This window comes from Ostrea edulis, chromosome 4 (assembly GCF_947568905.1).
Source record: "Ostrea edulis chromosome 4, xbOstEdul1.1, whole genome shotgun sequence".
Lineage (NCBI taxonomy): Eukaryota > Metazoa > Mollusca > Bivalvia > Ostreida > Ostreidae > Ostrea > Ostrea edulis.
In genome coordinates, this window is record NC_079167.1 from 13,730,059 (window position 1) to 13,750,122 (window position 20,064).

Below are 20,064 nucleotides of genomic sequence, written 5' to 3' on the forward strand. Positions count from 1 at the left end.
TTGTTATCATGTTTTACAAGTACATTGCACACAATGTTATCAGATTCTATATTTAACTGAAACAATTGTTGTTTATTATGCCCATCTTCAAAGAAGAGGGGCATATTGCTTTGCACCTGTCGGTCGGTCGGTAGACCACATGTTGTCCGCTCAATATCTTGAGAACCATACACTTCATCGTAATGATATTTCATTTGTGGGTTGGTTATGAGTAGAAAAGGACCCCTATTGATTTTCAGGTCCAAAGGTCAAGGGTCAATCTACTCTAAACATAAGAAAATGCTGTCCGATCAATATCTTGAGAAGTCTTTCCTTGACAGACATTGTACTTGGTACACAGATACATTGTGAGAAGTAGATGACCCCTGTTGTTTTTGAGTTCACTTGGTCAAAGATCAAACTGGACATAGGAATATACTGACCACTCAATGTTTAGAGAACCCTTTGCTTGACAGACATCAAACTTGGTACACTTGTATATCTTTAGGAGAAGATGACCCCCATTGATTTTAAGGTCACATGGTCAAAGGTCAATGGTTAAACTGGACATAGGAATATACTGTCCACTCAATATCTTTAGAACCCTGTGAATTCGCTTGACAGACATCAAACTTGGTACACTGGTACATCTTCAGAAGTAGATGAGCCCTATTGATATTGAGGTCACATGGTCAAAGGTCAAACTGGACATAGGAAAATACTGTCTGTTTAATATATTGAGAACCCTTGTTCTGTGCTGTACAGACATCAAACTTGGTACACTGGTACATCTTCAGGAATAGATGACCACTATTGATTTTGAGGTCATATGGTCAAGGGTCAAAGTGGACATAGAAAGATGCTGTGTGTTCAATACCTTGAGAATCATTTGCTCAACAAACATTAAACTTGGTGCACTAGTACATCCTAAAGAGTAGATGACTGCTCTTGATTTTGAGGTCAAGGGTCAAACTGGACATAGAAAAATAATGTCCATTCAATATCTTGAGAACTCTTTGCTTGACAGACATCAAACTTGGTACACTGGTACATCTTAAGGAGTAGATGAGCCCTACTGATTTTGAGGTCACATGGTCAATCCACTCTGGACATGGGAAGATATTTTCTGCTTAATATCTTTGAATTGGTTTGACACTACTACATGTATCAATTAAATGATGCATGTGTATAACCTTTTTCAATTTAGCACCTTGGGGCATATATATTTTACAAACATTTCTTGTTTTTTTTAAAGAATTATGTCATTCAATCATATATTGTTTACAATAAATAGAAATGAGCAACAAGCAAGTTATGCATATGAACTTTCTCTCATAGATTGAGGTAAAAATAATTACTAAAAACTGTATATTTACGGACCATTTTACATATTTTAGTTATGTACTAATGAAAACTTTGTTAATACTACATAGAAAATGGCATTCCATAATGAATACATATATATATATGTACATGTATGCGAGAAAGAAAGGGGAAAGAAAAGTTTACCTAATGTAATACTAGTACGTTTATAGAAGTATTGCAACAAGACACTTATTGGAGACATTCTAAGGAACAGATATTCACATCACCGTTTTATCCCTCATGATTCATTGCTAGAGGGGATATTGTAACAGAAATGTTCGTGTGTGAATGAGTGTGAGTGTAGCACTGAGCTTGTAGACAGGCCGCATTTTTCGCTCGATTGATTTGATACTTCACAGGTGGCTTTGTTATCAAGAGTGGAATAACCTTATTGATCTTTAGGTCCAAATGTCAAGGTCACTATAACACTTCATAGAAAAAGCTTTTAAACACTCTACAGGCCACCTTTTTTCCCCTTGATTGATATGATTCTTCAGATGTAGCTTTTTTATCAAGAGAGGAAGAACTATTGAATTTTGGATCAAAAGGTCAAGGTCACTACAGAAATTCATAGAAAAAGTTTAATTGTAGACACTCATTTTTGCAAGGGCATATGCCCCGCCTTGCAGAGCTCTTGTTTTCTACTATTACTGAACATAATGTTGAAGCCAGATGTACGATTAGGTATAGATAGCAAGACTGTGTAGCTCTGATTTCTTCTGACTATACCAAAACACCATCAGATTTGCACTCATGTCTATGATCGCAGTGGGCTATTGAAGGTTAACTAGTTTTGAATTTATCTTTAAACTTTTGTACATAGGAAATAGAGAATGAAACTGAGATGGAAGTGAAGATTTTTACGGGTCATGGTTGGAGTTCATCCAGTGAACTGCCCAATGTACAGAATCTGCTACACTGCTTACATTACGAAGTCCAGAAACGTCAGACCAAACTGGGAGAACAGAAACCAGTAGTTGTTATATGCAGGTGAGGAAAAGCAAACGATGCTGTTAATCTTACAGAACTCAAATTAAAACCAAGTAGTAGAGTAAGATGAAAAGAAAAGTGCATGACTTTGGGAAAAGTAGAATAGTTTAGAACTAGCCTTTGTATGTGTACTTTCTACAGGTATGGGCCTAGAACTAGCCTTTGTATGTGTACTTTCTACAGGTATGGGCCTAGAACTAGCCTTTGTATGTGTACTTTCTACAGGTATGGGCCCAGAACTAGCCTTTGTATGTGTACTTTCTACAGGTATGGGCCTAGAACTAGCCTTTGTATGTGTACTTTCTACAGGTATGGGCCTAGAACTAGCCTTTGTATGTGTACTTTCTACAGGTATGGGCCTAGAACTAGCCTTTGTATGTGTACTTTTTATGTGCATGTAAAAGTAGATATATGTGTTTGTTGTCAGGGATGGAGGTAAACAGAGTGGATTGTACTGTGCAGTGTGTAACATTCAAGATGGCATTGACTGGTACAATGAGATCAACATTTATCACAATGTCCGGCAGCTTCAGATCAGGAAACCAGAAATCATAACATCAAAGGTCAGGGAACATTTAACACGGTCACTCACAATGAAGCTCCACAAAAACCAGTACATGTCATTGATCACTCACAATTAAGCTCCACAAAAACTAGGACAACATGGTCATTTACAAATAAGAATCTGTTCACGAGATCTAAAATGGAGTTTCCTTTTTATGGTAAAGCTGTGATACTGCAAAATGGTTCATATGGTCATGATACATGTAAATGGCATGCATGCAAACTTACATAATTAATGTATCAGCAACCTTGATATACTGTGTATCTATAGTAAAAAATATCTTCTTTAATTCTCCAACTCTACAAAGTAAGAAGTTGAAATGATGCAGTTGAATGAACTTGGTTTTTATCTTTCGGCAGAATCAGTACCAGTACTGTTACCAAGTAGCGTTCAGGTATTTGGATTCTGGTAATGTTTATGAGAACCATGGATCCACGGAGGACGAAATACGAGAGTCAGATTACGCCAACATGGGAGAGTTCCGATCGTCTCTAAAAAAGGACCCCTTGGTGAAACAAGGAGCAAAAGGTTGGTCACTGCCCCCTAATCAAATTTGAAAATACCTGTATATTCATGTTTAACACTTACAGATCCAAACTGCACAAAATCTTTGTATTTGAAACACTAGAACCCTAAGCATGTCTTTCATCTTTGTTTATTATATACATGTATACATTGGTTAGGTGGTACTATAAATTATCTACATGTAGGTCAATGTTTTGAAATACAACCTGTGGAAAATTCCTGTATCTTGTATCTAGACCTAGATAAAGATTTTATTTCCTGTGTAACAACACAAGGGTGTTACAGGTGTTGACGGGGTGTTACGGATGTTGCACTCCCCCTTTGGTTGATTTTTTTTTTTACAAAGTCTTTTTTTGTCATATTGGGGTCACACTCCCCATCCCATCTCTTGGGTGGAAAGGTACAAACTTGGGTCATATTCCCCCCTTAAAAATTTTCTGGATCTGCCACTGAATAATATGGCAACAAATTATTGATCTTCACAAGCTTGAATGTCGTTTTTCTTTTCAAAAGCTCAGTTCAACTTTAAAAAAAATGATCGATGGCCGCCGTTTTAAGACATGAACAACTATATATTACTTTCTTTGTTGAGTGTTGCTGAGGTGAATATGATGTCATGTAACTATGTACAAATGAATAAATTAAAGACTCCATAACATTTATCAAATTTTATTAAGTAACTAAAAACTTTTATCACAAACCTGCATACAAGACTTTTTTATTCTCTTGTTTATGAAATATTGCTGGTTTGATCTGATTAACATGTACTTGTGCATGCACAAGCTGACTTTTCTCTCCATGACGTGTATGGTCATATGCTACCCTGCTAGGTCATACAGCAATGTATTTATAAATAAAGGTCGCGACATCAAGCTCCAGTGCAATCGGAACATCGATCGCTCGGCCTTTTCCGTCAAGAAGTTTTTCTGAAGTTGATGGAAAAGGCTGAGCAATGCTCAGTGTATATGCACAAGCTGACTTTTGCCTATAGCATCTGGTTTAACTTTGCTTATATATTTTCTCCGTGGACCTCAGTGTCTACGCAATAAAGACAAGATTGTATTTTATCTAATTTTATTTAGTTGTACGTTATCTAGTTGTAAAAACTGTTCTGATACCATACATAGTTGCTAAATATCTGAGAAATGACCCATTACATATTCAACTTTTTCTAACAGGTCAAAAGAAAGGAACTGTTGATCAGGGAGGTGAGTTGTACGCTAATGTGAGTGATTTGAGAGTGTTCGACGACCCTTTCGATGCACCCAGCAATACAGAACTACTGACAACAATATGAGACTCCTTTCTTTGGATAAGCATCTGTGTTGCACCATTGTATACATGTATATGACAAGCAAGACTTGTCCCAGGGGAGAAATTAGAGACACGTTTAGAAGATAAGTTTATCATCTCCACGGAACACACAAATCAACAGTGGTTTAAAGGGTGAAGATTTCTTTACATATATATTCACTGTGCATCCAGTTTTATATTTGACTCTTAAATATTTGTTTAACATTCCCAGTAGAATTTATCTTTTCACGATGTACATGTATTTATTTTTAGTTACATTTGTTATAGTATGCAACAGTAATGAAAAGACTTACTGGTATTTTAACATGTATATATACACAACTACTTAGTACTTTGAATAACTTGCTTATTGAGAAAGTAATACACTGTACATGTTTTAGGAATGCAACAACATATTCCGTGTTTATGTTTTTTGGAAGAAATTATTTTGTTGCATTTCTAAACTGATACATTATTAGTAACCCTTTCATATTCATACCTACAAATCTACTCACAAACCAAGTTTATACCACAGATTATTTTTAATGAAACATTTCATATCGGGGGGGGGGGGGGGGGGGGGGGGGGCTACTAAACATGCAATTTTCAAATGCCATTAATGTATCATAACATATGTTTATCTATTTAATAAATGTGCAATTTCTGCTTAGTGCAATATTTTGATAGTTCATTCCTTAAGGTGGCTCAGCACTAAATGACCTCTACATGTACGGTATATATTGAATGTCAATTTGACTCTGGTACATGTCACCTATTTGATTAGGAGTTGACAAGCTTCTGGGCATATTGAATTTACAAAACATTTAATGATCCTAAAGCAGGCATCATTTAATGATCTAGCTTTTGCCTTAATCCAGAGAAATTCACTAGCTTCCTAATGGAAACTTCTGCAAGAGATACGATTTCTTGGGAATGTGAAAAGTGGTTGTAAAATTTCAACATTCTTATTATAGACAGCATACTTGTGTTACAGGAGAGAGAGAGAGAGAGAGAGAGAGAGAGAGAGAGAGAGAGAGAGAGAACCAGTTGAAATGTTCATATAAACATGGTCACACATAGCATTTGTTGCAAAGAGTGAATTGACCGTAATTTGCTATTTGTTGCCTTTTGGTCTTCACTCGAATGAAAAGCACAATAGATGTGTGTTTCTCCATATTCTAATGTAGAAAGAAAATTACTCAATTTGCAATTTTTAAAATATGTGTCATTGCAAGTGTTAGATTTAATTAAATATCTCGATATATTTCTATCCATAAAATATCCCGATGTCCTTAACTGCCCACTTTCTTTTGTCTACATGTATTTTGCACCCAAGATAAATGCTTTTGAAAGCATAAAATTTGTTTGGGGTAGTGTTGAGCTACCTTTGATAAAATACTTATACATTGAAGATTGTTATGCTTTATAATTCACGAGAAATCCTGTTGATCATGTATAATGGCATTTTGTAAAAGTTATATACATGTATATTGAGACATTGTTATTTCTGTTTATAGATTGCATTTATTACTGTAGTGAATGTTTAATTGTTTTGTCACTTAATGTGCCAAACTGATTAAAGACAAAGATCTTCCATAATAAATCTTGCATACTTTTTTGGGGTGTTTTATTTGTGTAACATTAATTAGCATGATGAAAACATTTACATGTACATGCAAGTTGGTTGAATATTCAAGCCCATATTTTGAAGTAAAGGACAAAGTTCATAAACAGATGAATAGGTTTGGTATAAAAGTACAATAATTTTAATCTAAATGAAATGAAATATTTGACCTTGACTTCTAATGAGCAAATGACAACATCCTGATATAGAGCACGGTGAAAACCAAGAGGCTTTGTTGTTCATCCGAGTCCCCTTGGACAAGCTGTTGTTCTGTTGTGATTTTAAAGTTGTTTTTTAGCAATCTCTTCAATATTCGATCTACATACACTGACTGATAGTAAGGCTACTAGCACTGAAAAAGTCGCTTATCGAAAGGCTTTAACTGACCGACTTTAAAAGACCTAGTAATATTTTTAGGTCACCTCAGTAAACTCAGGACGTGACCAATTGCAATTGGTTGTCGTCCATCATCATCTGTCATGCTTTTAACAACTGAACATTTTTAACTTCTTCTTCATAACTATTATTCCAATTCTTTTCAAATTTGATATGAAGCATCTTTGGGACAAGGGGGACATAAATTGTAAATTTCAAGACTCCTAGGGGCAGGGCAAACTTGGTTATGACCACTTTTCAAAGATCTCTACAAAAACGTGTATAAGAAAAACTAAATGCATAGTGATGTAGAGCAGGAAGGCCTCTACCAAAATTTTAAATTTCATGATCCCCGGAGTAGGGGTTCTGACCCCCAGGATGGGGCCAAACTTAGTATATAGTGTTTATGTGTAAAACACTTGAATAACATCTTCTTAAGTGCTATTGATGCTAAATTGAAACTAAATGAATATTTAGAAAGAGCTAGCAGGTATAATCCTTTACCAAAATTGTAAATTTGATGATCCAAGGAGGGTAGGGTTTTGGTATCAGGGTGGGACCAAAATGGTCAGTTATTAAATGTGTGAACAATAGAAATTTTCAACTTCTTGATAACTACCATTCCAATTCTTTTCAAATTCGGTATGAAACATTTTTGGGACAAGGGGGACATAAATTGTAAATTTCAGGACTACTGCACCCCCGGGGCCTTAGGGGTGGGGCAAAAATTGACAACTTTTCAAAAATCGTCTCTTAACCTGCTCTTAAAGAAAAACCAAATGCATTGTGATATAAAGCAGGAATTAAGGCCTCTACCAAAATTGTAACTTTCAGAATCCCTGAGGTAGAGGTTCTGACTCCAGGATGGGGCCAAACTTGGTATACATGTGCAAAACATGTAAATGATATCTGCTTTAATGCTATTGATACTAAATGGATATTTAGAAGGAGTATAGGTAGTCCTTTACCAAAATTGGTAAATTTCATGATCCTAGGGCCCCGGTAAGGGTTTGGTTTCAGGGTGGTGCCAAAATTATGATGATTTGAAGGACTTCTTTAAGGTTGCTGATACCCTATAAAATCCAAATGCATATTAGGAATAGCAGAAAAGGATGTACTAAAAAAAAATGGTGAATTTCGCAACTCAAGAGTTGTCTCTAGGATGGGTCCAAATTAATCATATCTTTTAATGTTAAAACATATATTATGTAAAGCCTTTCATCGGTATATGCACTTTTGAGGGCATTGAAGATTCAGAACAGGAAATTTTGTCGATATTTCATTGCCCTTGGGACTAGTGGTATTTTTTTCCAAACTGGTACTCAGGTGACCAATGAGGCCTGTGGGCTTCTTGCTATTGAATTGTAGAAAAATCCTATGAGTGCACCTTTTTAACAACCACGAGAAATGTTGGTGTACCATTTTTTTTTTTTTTAATTTCACAATTCCTCATCTTAAAATTTGAGTTATTTTTCAAATTGCAAGATTTTCATAAAATGAACAAATATATTACAACCCAGTATGTATGTTTTATTTTACATGTGACGTAATTGTTATACAAATTTTATTGGAGCAATTTGAAAATGCATTTCTGTGATATGGTGTGCATAGATTGTCACAAAAAACTAATACTCTAGACTTACATTTTTGATGAAAATGGTTCACTTTTTATGGAGATTATCAAATTGCCATTGCTTTCAAATAAATATTATTGTTTTTTTTTTAATTCATCAGTGATGATATGGGTAGAACTTTAGTTTATATTTCTTGCTTTGTGGGTGGGGATTGAACCAAACCGATGACCTTAATGAATTTTATATTGTATTTCACAAGCGCCATAACCGGATCGGACAGAACCCAATATTCCAATAAAACAAGATCTCATTAATAGCAAAATGTGACATTTTAACTTATAGAGGGCTAGACATTTTAAAAAGAAGCATTAATTGATATTGAAATGTAAAATGTCCTATCAAAGTGATATGTAACTTTAGTACAGGAAAGTGTTTTTGTATAAAACGGCGCGAGTGCTACCATAATGGTAATTTTGACACCAATAGCTTACACGACGTAATATGAGACTGACATCATAGATAGTTCTAGTCATCAGGAGAATATCCAAGGTGAAACACCATCTCACCCAGGAAGCATGTGCGAAGGTCATCAATGCAACAGTCATATATATATCCCACCTTGACTATCACAATGCCCTCCTGCTTGGCATAACCGATCGCCCCATCTACAATTGGCTCAGAACAAAGCTGCACGTTGTCTCACAAAAACACACTACAGACAACATATTTCGCCGTTACTTCAACAACTACACTGGCTGCCTGTAAAGCAACGTGTTGTGTTTAAAGTGCCGACAACCATACATAAGTCACTACACTCTTTCTCAGCACCAGCATACATGAGAGGGCTATGTCCTGTTTACCAGCCACATAGGACTTCGAGATCATCATCCGACCAATGGAAACTGGTAGTGAAGAAATCATCAAACAAATACGGTGCAAGAGCCATAAAAACACTAGGTGCACAATTGCCACTGGAACTTCGAGAGCTTGATGCACATGGAGCATTCCGCAAGAACCTAAAAACTTGTTCAAGCGTGAATATGCCCTGTGAATGTAAAATTCAGTGTAATATCAAGGATTCCATGTGCAAGCTCTTGCAAACTGAATTTTGATCCAGCATACGAATACCTGTATGCCAATTGTATCTTGAAAGGTCCTGTCACAAGGAATACTCAAAGTGAAATATCAAAGCTCTAGCACTTACTGTTCAAGAGTTATTAGCAAGGCTAAAGTTTTCAAAAAGTAGGTCAAACTCCGGGGTCACAGGGTTAAAATTGTTGGTACTCACGGAAAGGTCTTGTCACAAGGAATACTCATGTGAAATATCAAAGCTCTAGCACTTACTGTTCAAAAGTTATTAGTAAGGTTAAAGTTTCAGACAGAAGTACAGACAGGACAAAAACAATATGCCCCCCCCCCCCCCCCTTCGATCTTGGGGGGCATAAAAATGAGAAAATTTCCATGTAAAATATAAAAGTTATAATATAAAAAATCTATAAGAAACTTTTAATCCAAATCGAAGTATGACAGTAAGAAAATATTACTTTTACAAACGAGAGAAAAATAAAGGTTGTCAGTCTACATGTTTCGGAGGAGGGGAGTACGTCAAAGGGCGACTTTTGACCAATTCTCAGGGAAAATGTGATATCAAAGAAGAAATAGATAAGTTTATTTTACTTGTGGTTTCATGCTTTTCCTTTATGTTATACTAAATAATCCTATGGATTTGGGGGAAAAGGTTTTATCATTCATATACATATATATGAATTGCATCATCATACTAATATTCTATTATATTAGGGGCCTCTGTGGGCGAGTGGTTAGAGCATCACGCTCAAAATCACACAGCTTCTCACCTCTGTCGGGGCGGGTTCGAATCCCGCTCATGCCGGTAAGTGAAAAAGTTTTCCAGTTTACTTTCGGAAGGTCGGTGATATCTGGGTTCTCTCTTTCACCAATAAAAACTGGGCGCCACCAGATAACTAAAAATTTGTTGAGTGTGGCGGAAAACATCAATCAATGGTATAATATTCCAATCTTTAGTGATTCCGATACAGAGCTTGAGACGAGATTTGTAATATATGTATAATTAGTGTACGTACATGTTTTTTCCTCTTCTCATTTTCACAATCTTCAACCTTTTACGATTTAACGAAAGCATGCAGATATTCTTTTATTTTGTTGTATATGTATACTTATGCCAAGAAATTTATTTGCCCGTGACAAAATTTATGCATCTCGGGTGCGCGGTTATTTCAAACACTGATCTCAAGTTAAAATTCAATAGGCAAATTTTACTTCTTATGACTTGACCTCCACTACAACACATCTGTAACCTTCATATGACCCACTAAATTTAACGTTTACAAATTTCTTCAGTGAGAGTATGTTCAGACAATATAATATTAATCCATTTCATATATAGTCCGGTTGGGATCCGTATTAGAATAGATCCTCAGTACCCCTTGCTTGTCATAAGACTAGAGGCAACTAAATGGGGCGGTCCCTCGGATGAGACTGCAAAAACCGAGTCCCTGTGTCAAAGCAGGTGTGGCACGATAAAGATCCCTCCCTGCTCAAATGCCATAAGCGCCAAGCATAGGGCTTAATTTCGCAGCCCTTTACCAGCAATAGTGACATCTCCATATGAGTGAAAGATTCTGGAGTGGGACGTTAAACAATATACAACCATCTAGTAAAGCTATGAAACCAGAATTAGCCATGTGTTAGGGTGGCAACTTCCAGTCATCGTACTTTGAGGAGTTGGTGGAAAGTTATGCATGATCTGCTCTCTGTTTCATAACCAAATTTTGTAATTATGACCATTTAACCAGAATATATGCAGTGAGATGGTCTCATTATGTGCAGACCACAGGTAAATGGCCCATCCCATGGGGATTATTAATCCTGACTATGACATCTTTAGTACCTGACAGAAAATAAGACTCAATTATTCGAAACTTGTTTAAGAATCATCAACAAAAATAAATGGAATATCAAAGATTATCAGTTAAATAAAATGTATTTGACAAATATGTACAAAGTTCATGCAATTTATGTACACATACATGTATATGAGAGGTTAATGTCAAATCTATTTGAAGAGAGTGATAAACCCCATGATCTTCAAGTACAACAGTGAAATAAAATAATTCAAGAGTTTATACACAATCGCTTTCAAATACATAAGCATATTTTTAATTAATAATTTAAAATGAATGTACTAGTGAATGAAAAAACAAGATGTGTTTGTGAAACACAAATGCCCCCGATAATGGCCAATTCCGAAGATGGCCAAGGTCACAAGGGCAAATATCTTGGTACCAGTAGAAAGATCTTGTCAAAAGAAATGCTCATGTACAATATGAAAGCTCTAATATTTACCATTTAGAAGTTATGACAAATGTAAAAAAAAAAATTAAAAGTAGGTCAAATGTCAAGGTCAAAAGGTTCAATACCAACGGAAAGGTCTTGTCACAAGGAATACTCATGTGAAATATCAAAGCTCTATCACTTACTGTTCAAAAGTTATTAGCAAGGTTAAAGTTTTCAAAAAGTAGGTCAAACTCCAACGTCAAGGTCACAGGGTCAAAAATGTTGGTACCCATGGAAAGGTCTTGTCACAAGGAATACTCATGTGAAATATCAAAGCTCTATCACTTATTGTTCAAAAGTTATTAGCAAGGTTAAAGTTTTCAAAAAGTAGGTCAAACTCCAAGGTCAAGGGGTAAAAAATGTTGGTACCCAAGGAAAGGTCTTGTCACAAGGAATACTCATGTAATGACAGGATTACAGAATGACAGACAGGACAAAAACAATATGCCCCCTGATCTTCGATCTCGGGGGCATAATAAAACATGTAATAACTTTGTAAAATTCAAATACATGTGGTGTGATGACACTTTTTAATGTAATGCATATATTTCAACAAAAAATGAAGTACAGTTGAATTGCTGTATCTCAAACATTAATATCTTGAATACCATGGATATGTCGAAGTTAGAAGTCCCAACTACATTTTCTTCATCCTCAATATCTTGGAAGTTTTTTATTGGCTTAATCGAGTTCAAAACAAGGTTAGACTGTATGTACAAAAGTACATAATTTTGTAATACAAAAGACACAAGTTTTACATGTACAGTTGATAATTTTGAATTACTATACAAAATAGTTATTGACATACCCAAAGTTAAATTCTAGCCCAAACTTCTAGTCACATCAATAGTCATGAATAGGATCCACTATGTCAGGAAGCTTTCGTGTAAATTTCAGCTTTTCTTCTGGCCCAGTGGTTCTCGAGAAGATTTTTAAATGGCCCCACCCTATTTTTGAGATTGTCTCCCCTTTGAAGAGAGCATGGCCCTTCATTTCAACAAACTTGAAACCACTTCACCCAAGGGTAATTTGTTTCAAGTTTGATTGAAATTGGCATAGTGGTCCTGGAGATTTCCCTATGTAAAACTTTGAGCCCCTTATGTGGCCCCACTCTACCCAGGGGGCCATGATCTGAACAAATCTGAATCTATTCTACATCAGGAAGCTTTCAGGTAAATCTCCACTCTTCTAGCACAGTGGTTCTCAAGAAGAAAATCTATAAAAGATTTTCTTTATATATTCACATAAATAATTTTAATTCCCTATTGTACTGCCCCAAGGGTCATGATTTTAACAAACTTGAATCTCCATTATGTCAGAAGGCTTTCATGTAAATTTCAGCTTTTCTGGCCCAGTGGTTCTTGAAAAGAAGATTCTTAAATGATCCCACCCTATTTTTGCATTTATTGTGATTATCTCCCCTTTGCAGAGGGCATGGCCCTTCATTTCAACATGCTTGAATCCCTTTCACCCAAGGATGCTTTGTGCTAAGTTTGGTTGAAATTGGCCAAGTGGTTCTGGAGAAGAAGATAAAAATGTGAAAAGTTTACGCTGCCGATGACAGACAATGGCAAATTTTAATCAGAAAAGCTCTCTTGAGCCTGGTGAGCTAAAAAAGAAGAGTTAGTGAGACATGACCGTATATAAACTTTATAACTCAGCATTTACTCTTTAAGATTTAAACTGTACCTTGTGCTTCTCATGGGGACTACACCTGTACATACACCTAGGTACTACTGGTAAAATATTGTACATATACATAAATCTGAATGCCTCCTTAAAATCAAATACAGGCACATAACAGTGCACTTAATATGCTTGATTCCTTCAAGCAATGAAAAAAAATCCTTCAACATTCTGCAACGATGCGCTTCACACTGTATTGCACTACCAGTTTTCTTCACTTTGGCACTGATGAACCAATTATTTAAAACTGGCCGACTGATCCTTTACATTTCACAACACTGAATTCAAGGGACACCATCCATACAGACATACACTCCCTCCTCTCTCCGCCTCCCTCGTCCCCCACCCCGGGGGCGGTATATACCATTGGCACGCTCCTCGTTGATCTTCTCTTTGTGGGATTCATAGCGCTCAGCCATTCTTGTTAGCTCAGCAGGCACAACCTGTGCAATATGAAATAAAATTAAAATTCTGTGTTCTAATGCAAATGAGCAGAATTAGTCAGCACAACACACTCTACATACAAAATGTTTACAGGATATCACAGTGTACACCGATACTATTTACCTGATTAGCCTCTTCTAGGATTTCTATCAGGTGAGAGGCCGATCTCCAGTCAGAGCGAGTGACCAGTGTAATGGATGTTCCTGTTTTTCTGAAAGGATGTAAAAGCAGAATTAACATCTGGGCATATACACTGCATGATGTGCATCCCACACAGTATAACGCTACTAGACGTCACATTCTGACATAATCCGATGTACTAAATCAACACGAGGCCCACAGGCCTTAACGGTCACCTGAGTATAATAGCCCATATAGGGAGTCTCATATTTGCATTGATGTCTCAATACAGTCCTTTGTGCACATGTTTACAATCCTTCACAATATGAAGGAAAATAGAAGTTTGAAGCATATCATTCATTTTGACATCCCCCCCCCCTGAACCCTTGACCCATGGCCTGTGAATTTCACAATTTAGGAAGAGGACATTATGAACATCATATAAACCATGCATTCAATTTATCTCCCATGACTCTGAAAGTAGAGAAGAAAATATATATTTTTTATTATATGGCCATATTGGCCCTGCCCAAAGGCCCGAAACCCTCACCCATGGATCATGAATTTCACAATTTTAATATAAGGCTTCATGGACATCATAACCATGTATTTAGTTTTTCTCAAAATATATGGGAGTAGAGAAGAAGATTTTCTAAGATTTAAAAGGGATCAAAATTAACTTTTTTCACTATTAGCAACTTTAGCTAGTGGATTATTTTCCAACTAGCTAAACTGAGCTTTCACTAGCATTTTTGCAATCGTTTCCTTTTTACAGGAATTTACCATGTGGTTTGAAATTTTGAAGATTATAAGCGTCAATTCAAAATATATATTCAGAACATTTGGAAATTTCATTTTGAAGAAATGTAGTTGAAAAACGTGCTATACACAAAACTCAAAAGTGTTTGACGATAGTTACCAGACAGCAGGACACCGCCTGAAGTAAAACCTCCGTGTGTTAAGGAAACACAGATGAGATCATCATGATTGTTATTTAGGACTAAATCAGACATCTTAGAGATGTTAGACGCCCGAAGTATGCTTGAATTACTTTTACATCACTGATTTGAGGGGACATTTATTCGATCCACATTTCCATTTTCAATGCATTTATAATCATTTTGTAAAGCGTTTCTATGCACGAGATGAAATTATTGTAAATTTCAACGTACATCCAATAAACTGAGGAAATCTGGAAAAAAGATCGGGGTTTTTTTTTTTTTTCACTCGCAAAAAATTTCAATCACTTGTGGTTTTTCGCTCACAATTTCAATTCTTAACTTGCAGTTAGCGAGTATTTTCCCTTAATTTCATTGCCTGATATAACACACTGTACATGTTCACTATATGGTCATATTGGCCCTGCCGTAGGGCCTGAACCCTTGACCCAAGGGCCATAAATTTTACAATTTTAGTAGAGGGCTTCATGGACATTATATCCATGCATCTAGCTTTTCTACCACATGTGTGAGAGTAGAGAAGAAGATTTTTGAAAACATGGCCTTTTTAAGCATATTTGGCCCTGCCCATGAGGCCCCACGGGTGGTAAAGTAATAAATTTAACAATTTATATTCCTCTCATCCTAGAGATGCTTCACACTAAAAATTGTAACAATTGGCTTTGTAGTTTTCAACAAGAAGTTAAAAATATAAAGTTGTTGACAGATGACACATGACGACGGACGAAGATCAACAGCAATAGGTCACCTGAGTCACTTGGGTAACCACCTAAAAACAATACCCCACATTTCCTTGTTTACCAAACTGTACATGTAATTATCACTTACCCTGCTCTGCCGGTCCTGCCCACTCTGTGGACGTATTCCTCCATGTTTCTTGGGAAATCGTAATTAAAGACATGTCTGCAAAATGAAAAGGACTATCAGTGAATTGTCATATGCAATAACTAATACATGAAGATGACAAGATGTGTTCTTTAGAATTTTTCTGGATTTTAAGGTATCGAGATTCATTCAGAATGAAACGACTTGAGTAAATACAAACAGTACACAGATATGTAAGTATGCATGAAAACATACAAACATACTGTAATCTTCCTCTAGTCAAAGTGTTACTGTTTTCTTCTTCCCTTTGTAATTTGTTTCAAAATGAGTACTTTCCAGAAAATTTAATTTGCTTTGAAATAAGAATTAGTAAGAAAACGTTGTCTCTTACGTGATGTCTTTAACATCGAGACCACGAGAAGCAACATCAGTAGCTACCAGAATTCTAGTGTGGCCCTCCTTAAAATCCTCCAGAGCTTGTTCTCGATCACATTGTTCTCTATTTACCGGATCAATTAAAACAAAGTCATTCTATTAGTTACTGTACATGTACATACACGCTACAATCCTCTAGTTTAGAGCATAATATGGATACCTTTTAGTAACCAAAATTTGAAAGATTCATTTTCAACATCAATTTTATAATTTAATAATTATTAAAGAACACTCCTCACCTGTCTCCATGGATACACTGGCAGTTGATCATGTGCAGAGATAAATCACTGGAGAGATCATCCGCTCTGTAAAAGTTAACAAGAGTTCCACTGGAGTAATATGCTCAGCTGAGTCACATGCTGTAACTCCTGTATCATAAGTCTACTTCAATGTAGATTCACATTTCAGTGTCTTTCTGGCATTTGCTATTGCTAAATTATAAATCTGTATACTTATAGACACACTGATAGTGCTATTACATATATCAGAGACACACAGATAGTGCTATTACATAGAGACACACACTGATAGTGCTATTACATAGAGATACACTGATAGTACTATTGCATATAGAGACACACAGATAGTGCTATTACATATAGAGATACACAGATTGTGCTATTACACAGAGACACACAGATAGTGCTATTACATATAGAGACACACAGATAGTGCTATTACACAGAGACACACAGATAGTGCTATTACATAGAGACACACTGATAGTGCTAGTACATATAGAGACACACAGATAGTGCTATTACATATATCATAGACACACAGATAGTGCTATTACATAGAGACACACAGATAGTGCTATTACATATATCATAGATACACAGATAGTGCTATTACATATATCATAGACACACAGATAGTGCTATTACATATATCAGAGACACACTGATAGTGCTATTACATATAGAGACACACTGATAGTGCTATTACACAGAGACAAACAGATAGTGCTATTACATAGAGACACACTGATAGTGCTATTACATATATCATAGAGACACACTGATAGCGCTATTACATATAGAGACACTGATAGCACAGTACATACACAGTATATCATAGAGAAACACTGATAGAGTTATTACATAGAGAAACACTGATAGAGTTATTACATAGAGACACACTGATAGAGTTATTACATAGAGACACACTGATAGAGTTATTACATAGAGACACACTGATAGAGTTATTACATAGAGACACACTGATAGAGTTATTACATAGAGACACACTGATAGAGTTATTACATAGAGACACACTGATAGAGTTATTACATAGAGACACACTGATAGAGTTATTACATAGAGACACACTGATAGAGTTATTACATAGAGACACACTGATAGAGTTATTACCTGTGCAAAGTTTTTAATACACAGATACATGGTACAGTAATACAGCTGCACACTGTACCTTGTAAGACCTACTGTAAGTTCCTGACTGACAGAAATAATACAATCTACCTGGAAATAAGATGTACTTTACTCACGTTATCTTTCTCCCAACAAAGATTAAGACTTTGTCATCCTCTGCCATTTCTTCTGTGATAAATCTGACCACCTTCAATACAAAGTATTCAACATTCTAAACATTTCCAGATTCATGTGCTTTTGAAATCGAATCCAAATCCAAATTTGTGAAACATCCAAAACATGAAAAATAGTACCCTTTCTTTCTTATCATCCTGATCGATGATCTCTATGTACTGTGTTACAGAATGACAAGTCTGAAATAAGGAGAAACACATACTATTAGAGTCTACAGGATAGACTGACAGACACATACCACATGCTGCATTCAACACAGTGATAAAATCTACATATCAATTATGTAGATTTATCTACATGTCTAGATATCAATTTATTTGCACTCTAAAAAATGAAAAAATCTATATTGAAAATTCAATATAAACATGCATATTTCACTGCAAATTTTGTATGGTCCTTGAAATTTCATAACTGCAAATATACAGTATGTACATGTGAATTTGTTTTAACAATATCAGATTCAAAAAAGTGCTATTGAAATTAGAAAAAGAGACTTTGGAATCGTAAAATTAACACGGCCATGGCAAGACTGGGGCTCAAACTCACAACCTCCCAGTTACCAAGCAAATGCTCTACCAATGAGCTACCAGTACCATAACTTAGGAAAACCTATAAATAGGAACCAAGGTATCTATGTAGGATACTATTCCTGCTAGCCTGATAAGATTTAGATGAAATATGTAGCTTAAGGCTTCCACTCAAAACTTGGAATTTCCCTTGTGGTGACACTGGCAGTATCCTTGGAAACCAAAAGTGACCAAGGCCTTCGTCAACGTATGGTACATTCCTACAAGCCTGATAAGATTCGGGTGGAAAACATTGCTTGTTGTTTGAATTTTGTACACAAGAAAGAACAGAAAAGCTTCCTCCAGAATGTGGTTGAAAGGGGACAATAATGTCACAAAAAACAACATGACGTCCCCTTATCGTTTAACAATTACCATTCTCAAACATAAATGCATATTGTAATAAGAGATGTTTGTAAAACACATATGCCCCATGGTGCAAAATTGAAAAGGGTTATACACACACATCATTTAATTGAGAGTAGTATCATCAATTCAAAATATTGAGCAGACAATATCTTCCTATGTCAAGAGTGGATTGACCATGTGACCTAAAAATCAATAGGGGTCATCAACTCCTGAAGATGTACCAGTGTACCAAGTTTGATGTCTGTCAAGCAAAGGGTTCTCAAGATATTGAGCGGACAGTATATTCCAATGTCCAGTTTGACCCTTGACCTTTGACCATGTGATCTGAAAATCAATAGGGGTTGTCTTCTCCTGAAGATGTACCAGTGTACCAAGTTTGATGTCTGTCAAGCAAAGGGTTCTCAAGATATTGAGCGGACAGTATATTCCAAGGTCCAATTTGACCCTTGACCATGTGACCTCAAAATCTATAGGGGTCATCTTCTTCTTAAGATATACCAGTGTACCAAGTTTGATGTCTGTCAAGCAAAGGGTTTTCAATATATTGAGCAGACAGTATATTCCAATGTCCAGTTTGACCCTTGACTTTTGACCATGTGACCTCAAAATCAATAGGGGTCATCTTCTTCTTAAGATATACCAGTGTACCAAGTTTGATGTCTTTCAAGCAAAGGGTTCTAAAGTCATTGAGTGGTCAATATATTCCTATGTCCAGTTTGACCCTTGACCTTTGACCATGTGACCTCAAAATCAATAGGGATTATCTACTCCTTAAGATATACCAGTGTACCAAGTTCAATGTCTGTCAAGCAAAGGGTTCTCAAGATATTGAGCAGACAGTATATTCCTATGTCCAGAGTAGATTGACCCTTGACCTTTAAACCTGAAAAACAATAGGGGTCCTCTTCTTTTCATAACCAACCCACATATGAAATATCATTACGATTAAGTGAATGGTTCTCAAGATATTGAGTGGACAACATGTGGTCTACCGACTGACCGGTGCAAACCAATATGCCCTTCTTCTTTGAAGGGGGGCATAAAAACATATTTTATTATCTTGACCTTTGACCTACAAATCAAGAATCTTGTCCCTCCCAAATACAACATCTGTAGTGAGTTTGAAGCTGTTCATCACTGACAATGAACTTAGGAACTTTTGGCCCAGTAATCAATAGGTATCTATCTTTCCTCTTCTGCGGTCATCAGATTTAATTAAAGGCCATTTTCAATATTATAACAAATACATTGTGGAACATGTTATTAATCATGCTCAATGTGACAAACTTACTTAAAATTCTGTTACATGTATAAGCTAGATGTTATCAATCTTCTTTTCTTGTGAAATTTCTAAAAGAGAATGCCCAAACTCATGATGTGACATCCCTCTCCCACAAAATGAAAGCCCTACTGTTGTGGTCTATGGTCAC

At 36.0% G+C, this 20,064-nt stretch overlaps 3 protein-coding genes across 7 annotated transcripts in view; 2 read left to right on the top strand and 1 right to left on the bottom strand.

Annotated features, from left to right (window-relative positions):
• LOC125668257 (receptor-type tyrosine-protein phosphatase alpha-like) overlaps nucleotides 1-6,334 on the top strand; it is a 93,768-nt gene extending 87,434 nt beyond the window's left edge. For all 4 annotated transcript variants that reach the window (XM_048902124.2, XM_048902130.2, XM_048902128.2 and 1 more), the window contains 4 exons: nucleotides 2,168-2,334; nucleotides 2,762-2,897; nucleotides 3,259-3,427; nucleotides 4,603-6,334. In XM_048902124.2, coding sequence (XP_048758081.2) covers nucleotides 2,168-2,334; nucleotides 2,762-2,897; nucleotides 3,259-3,427; nucleotides 4,603-4,721 — 591 coding nt within the window. In that variant the 3' untranslated portion in view covers nucleotides 4,722-6,334. The remainder of the gene's footprint in view (nucleotides 1-2,167; nucleotides 2,335-2,761; nucleotides 2,898-3,258; nucleotides 3,428-4,602) is intronic.
• Nucleotides 1-20,064, top strand: part of LOC125670354 (solute carrier family 17 member 9-like) — a 960,148-nt gene that overhangs the window by 515,379 nt on the left and 424,705 nt on the right. The gene's annotated exons all lie outside the window — the stretch shown is intronic.
• LOC125669574 (probable ATP-dependent RNA helicase DDX43) overlaps nucleotides 11,241-20,064 on the bottom strand; it is a 30,795-nt gene continuing 21,971 nt past the window's right edge. The window contains 7 exon segments of the mRNA XM_056162008.1: nucleotides 11,241-13,794; nucleotides 13,919-14,006; nucleotides 15,703-15,777; nucleotides 16,091-16,198; nucleotides 16,374-16,439; nucleotides 17,642-17,712; nucleotides 17,819-17,878. Coding sequence (XP_056017983.1) covers nucleotides 13,636-13,794; nucleotides 13,919-14,006; nucleotides 15,703-15,777; nucleotides 16,091-16,198; nucleotides 16,374-16,439; nucleotides 17,642-17,712; nucleotides 17,819-17,878 — 627 coding nt within the window. The 3' untranslated portion in view covers nucleotides 11,241-13,635.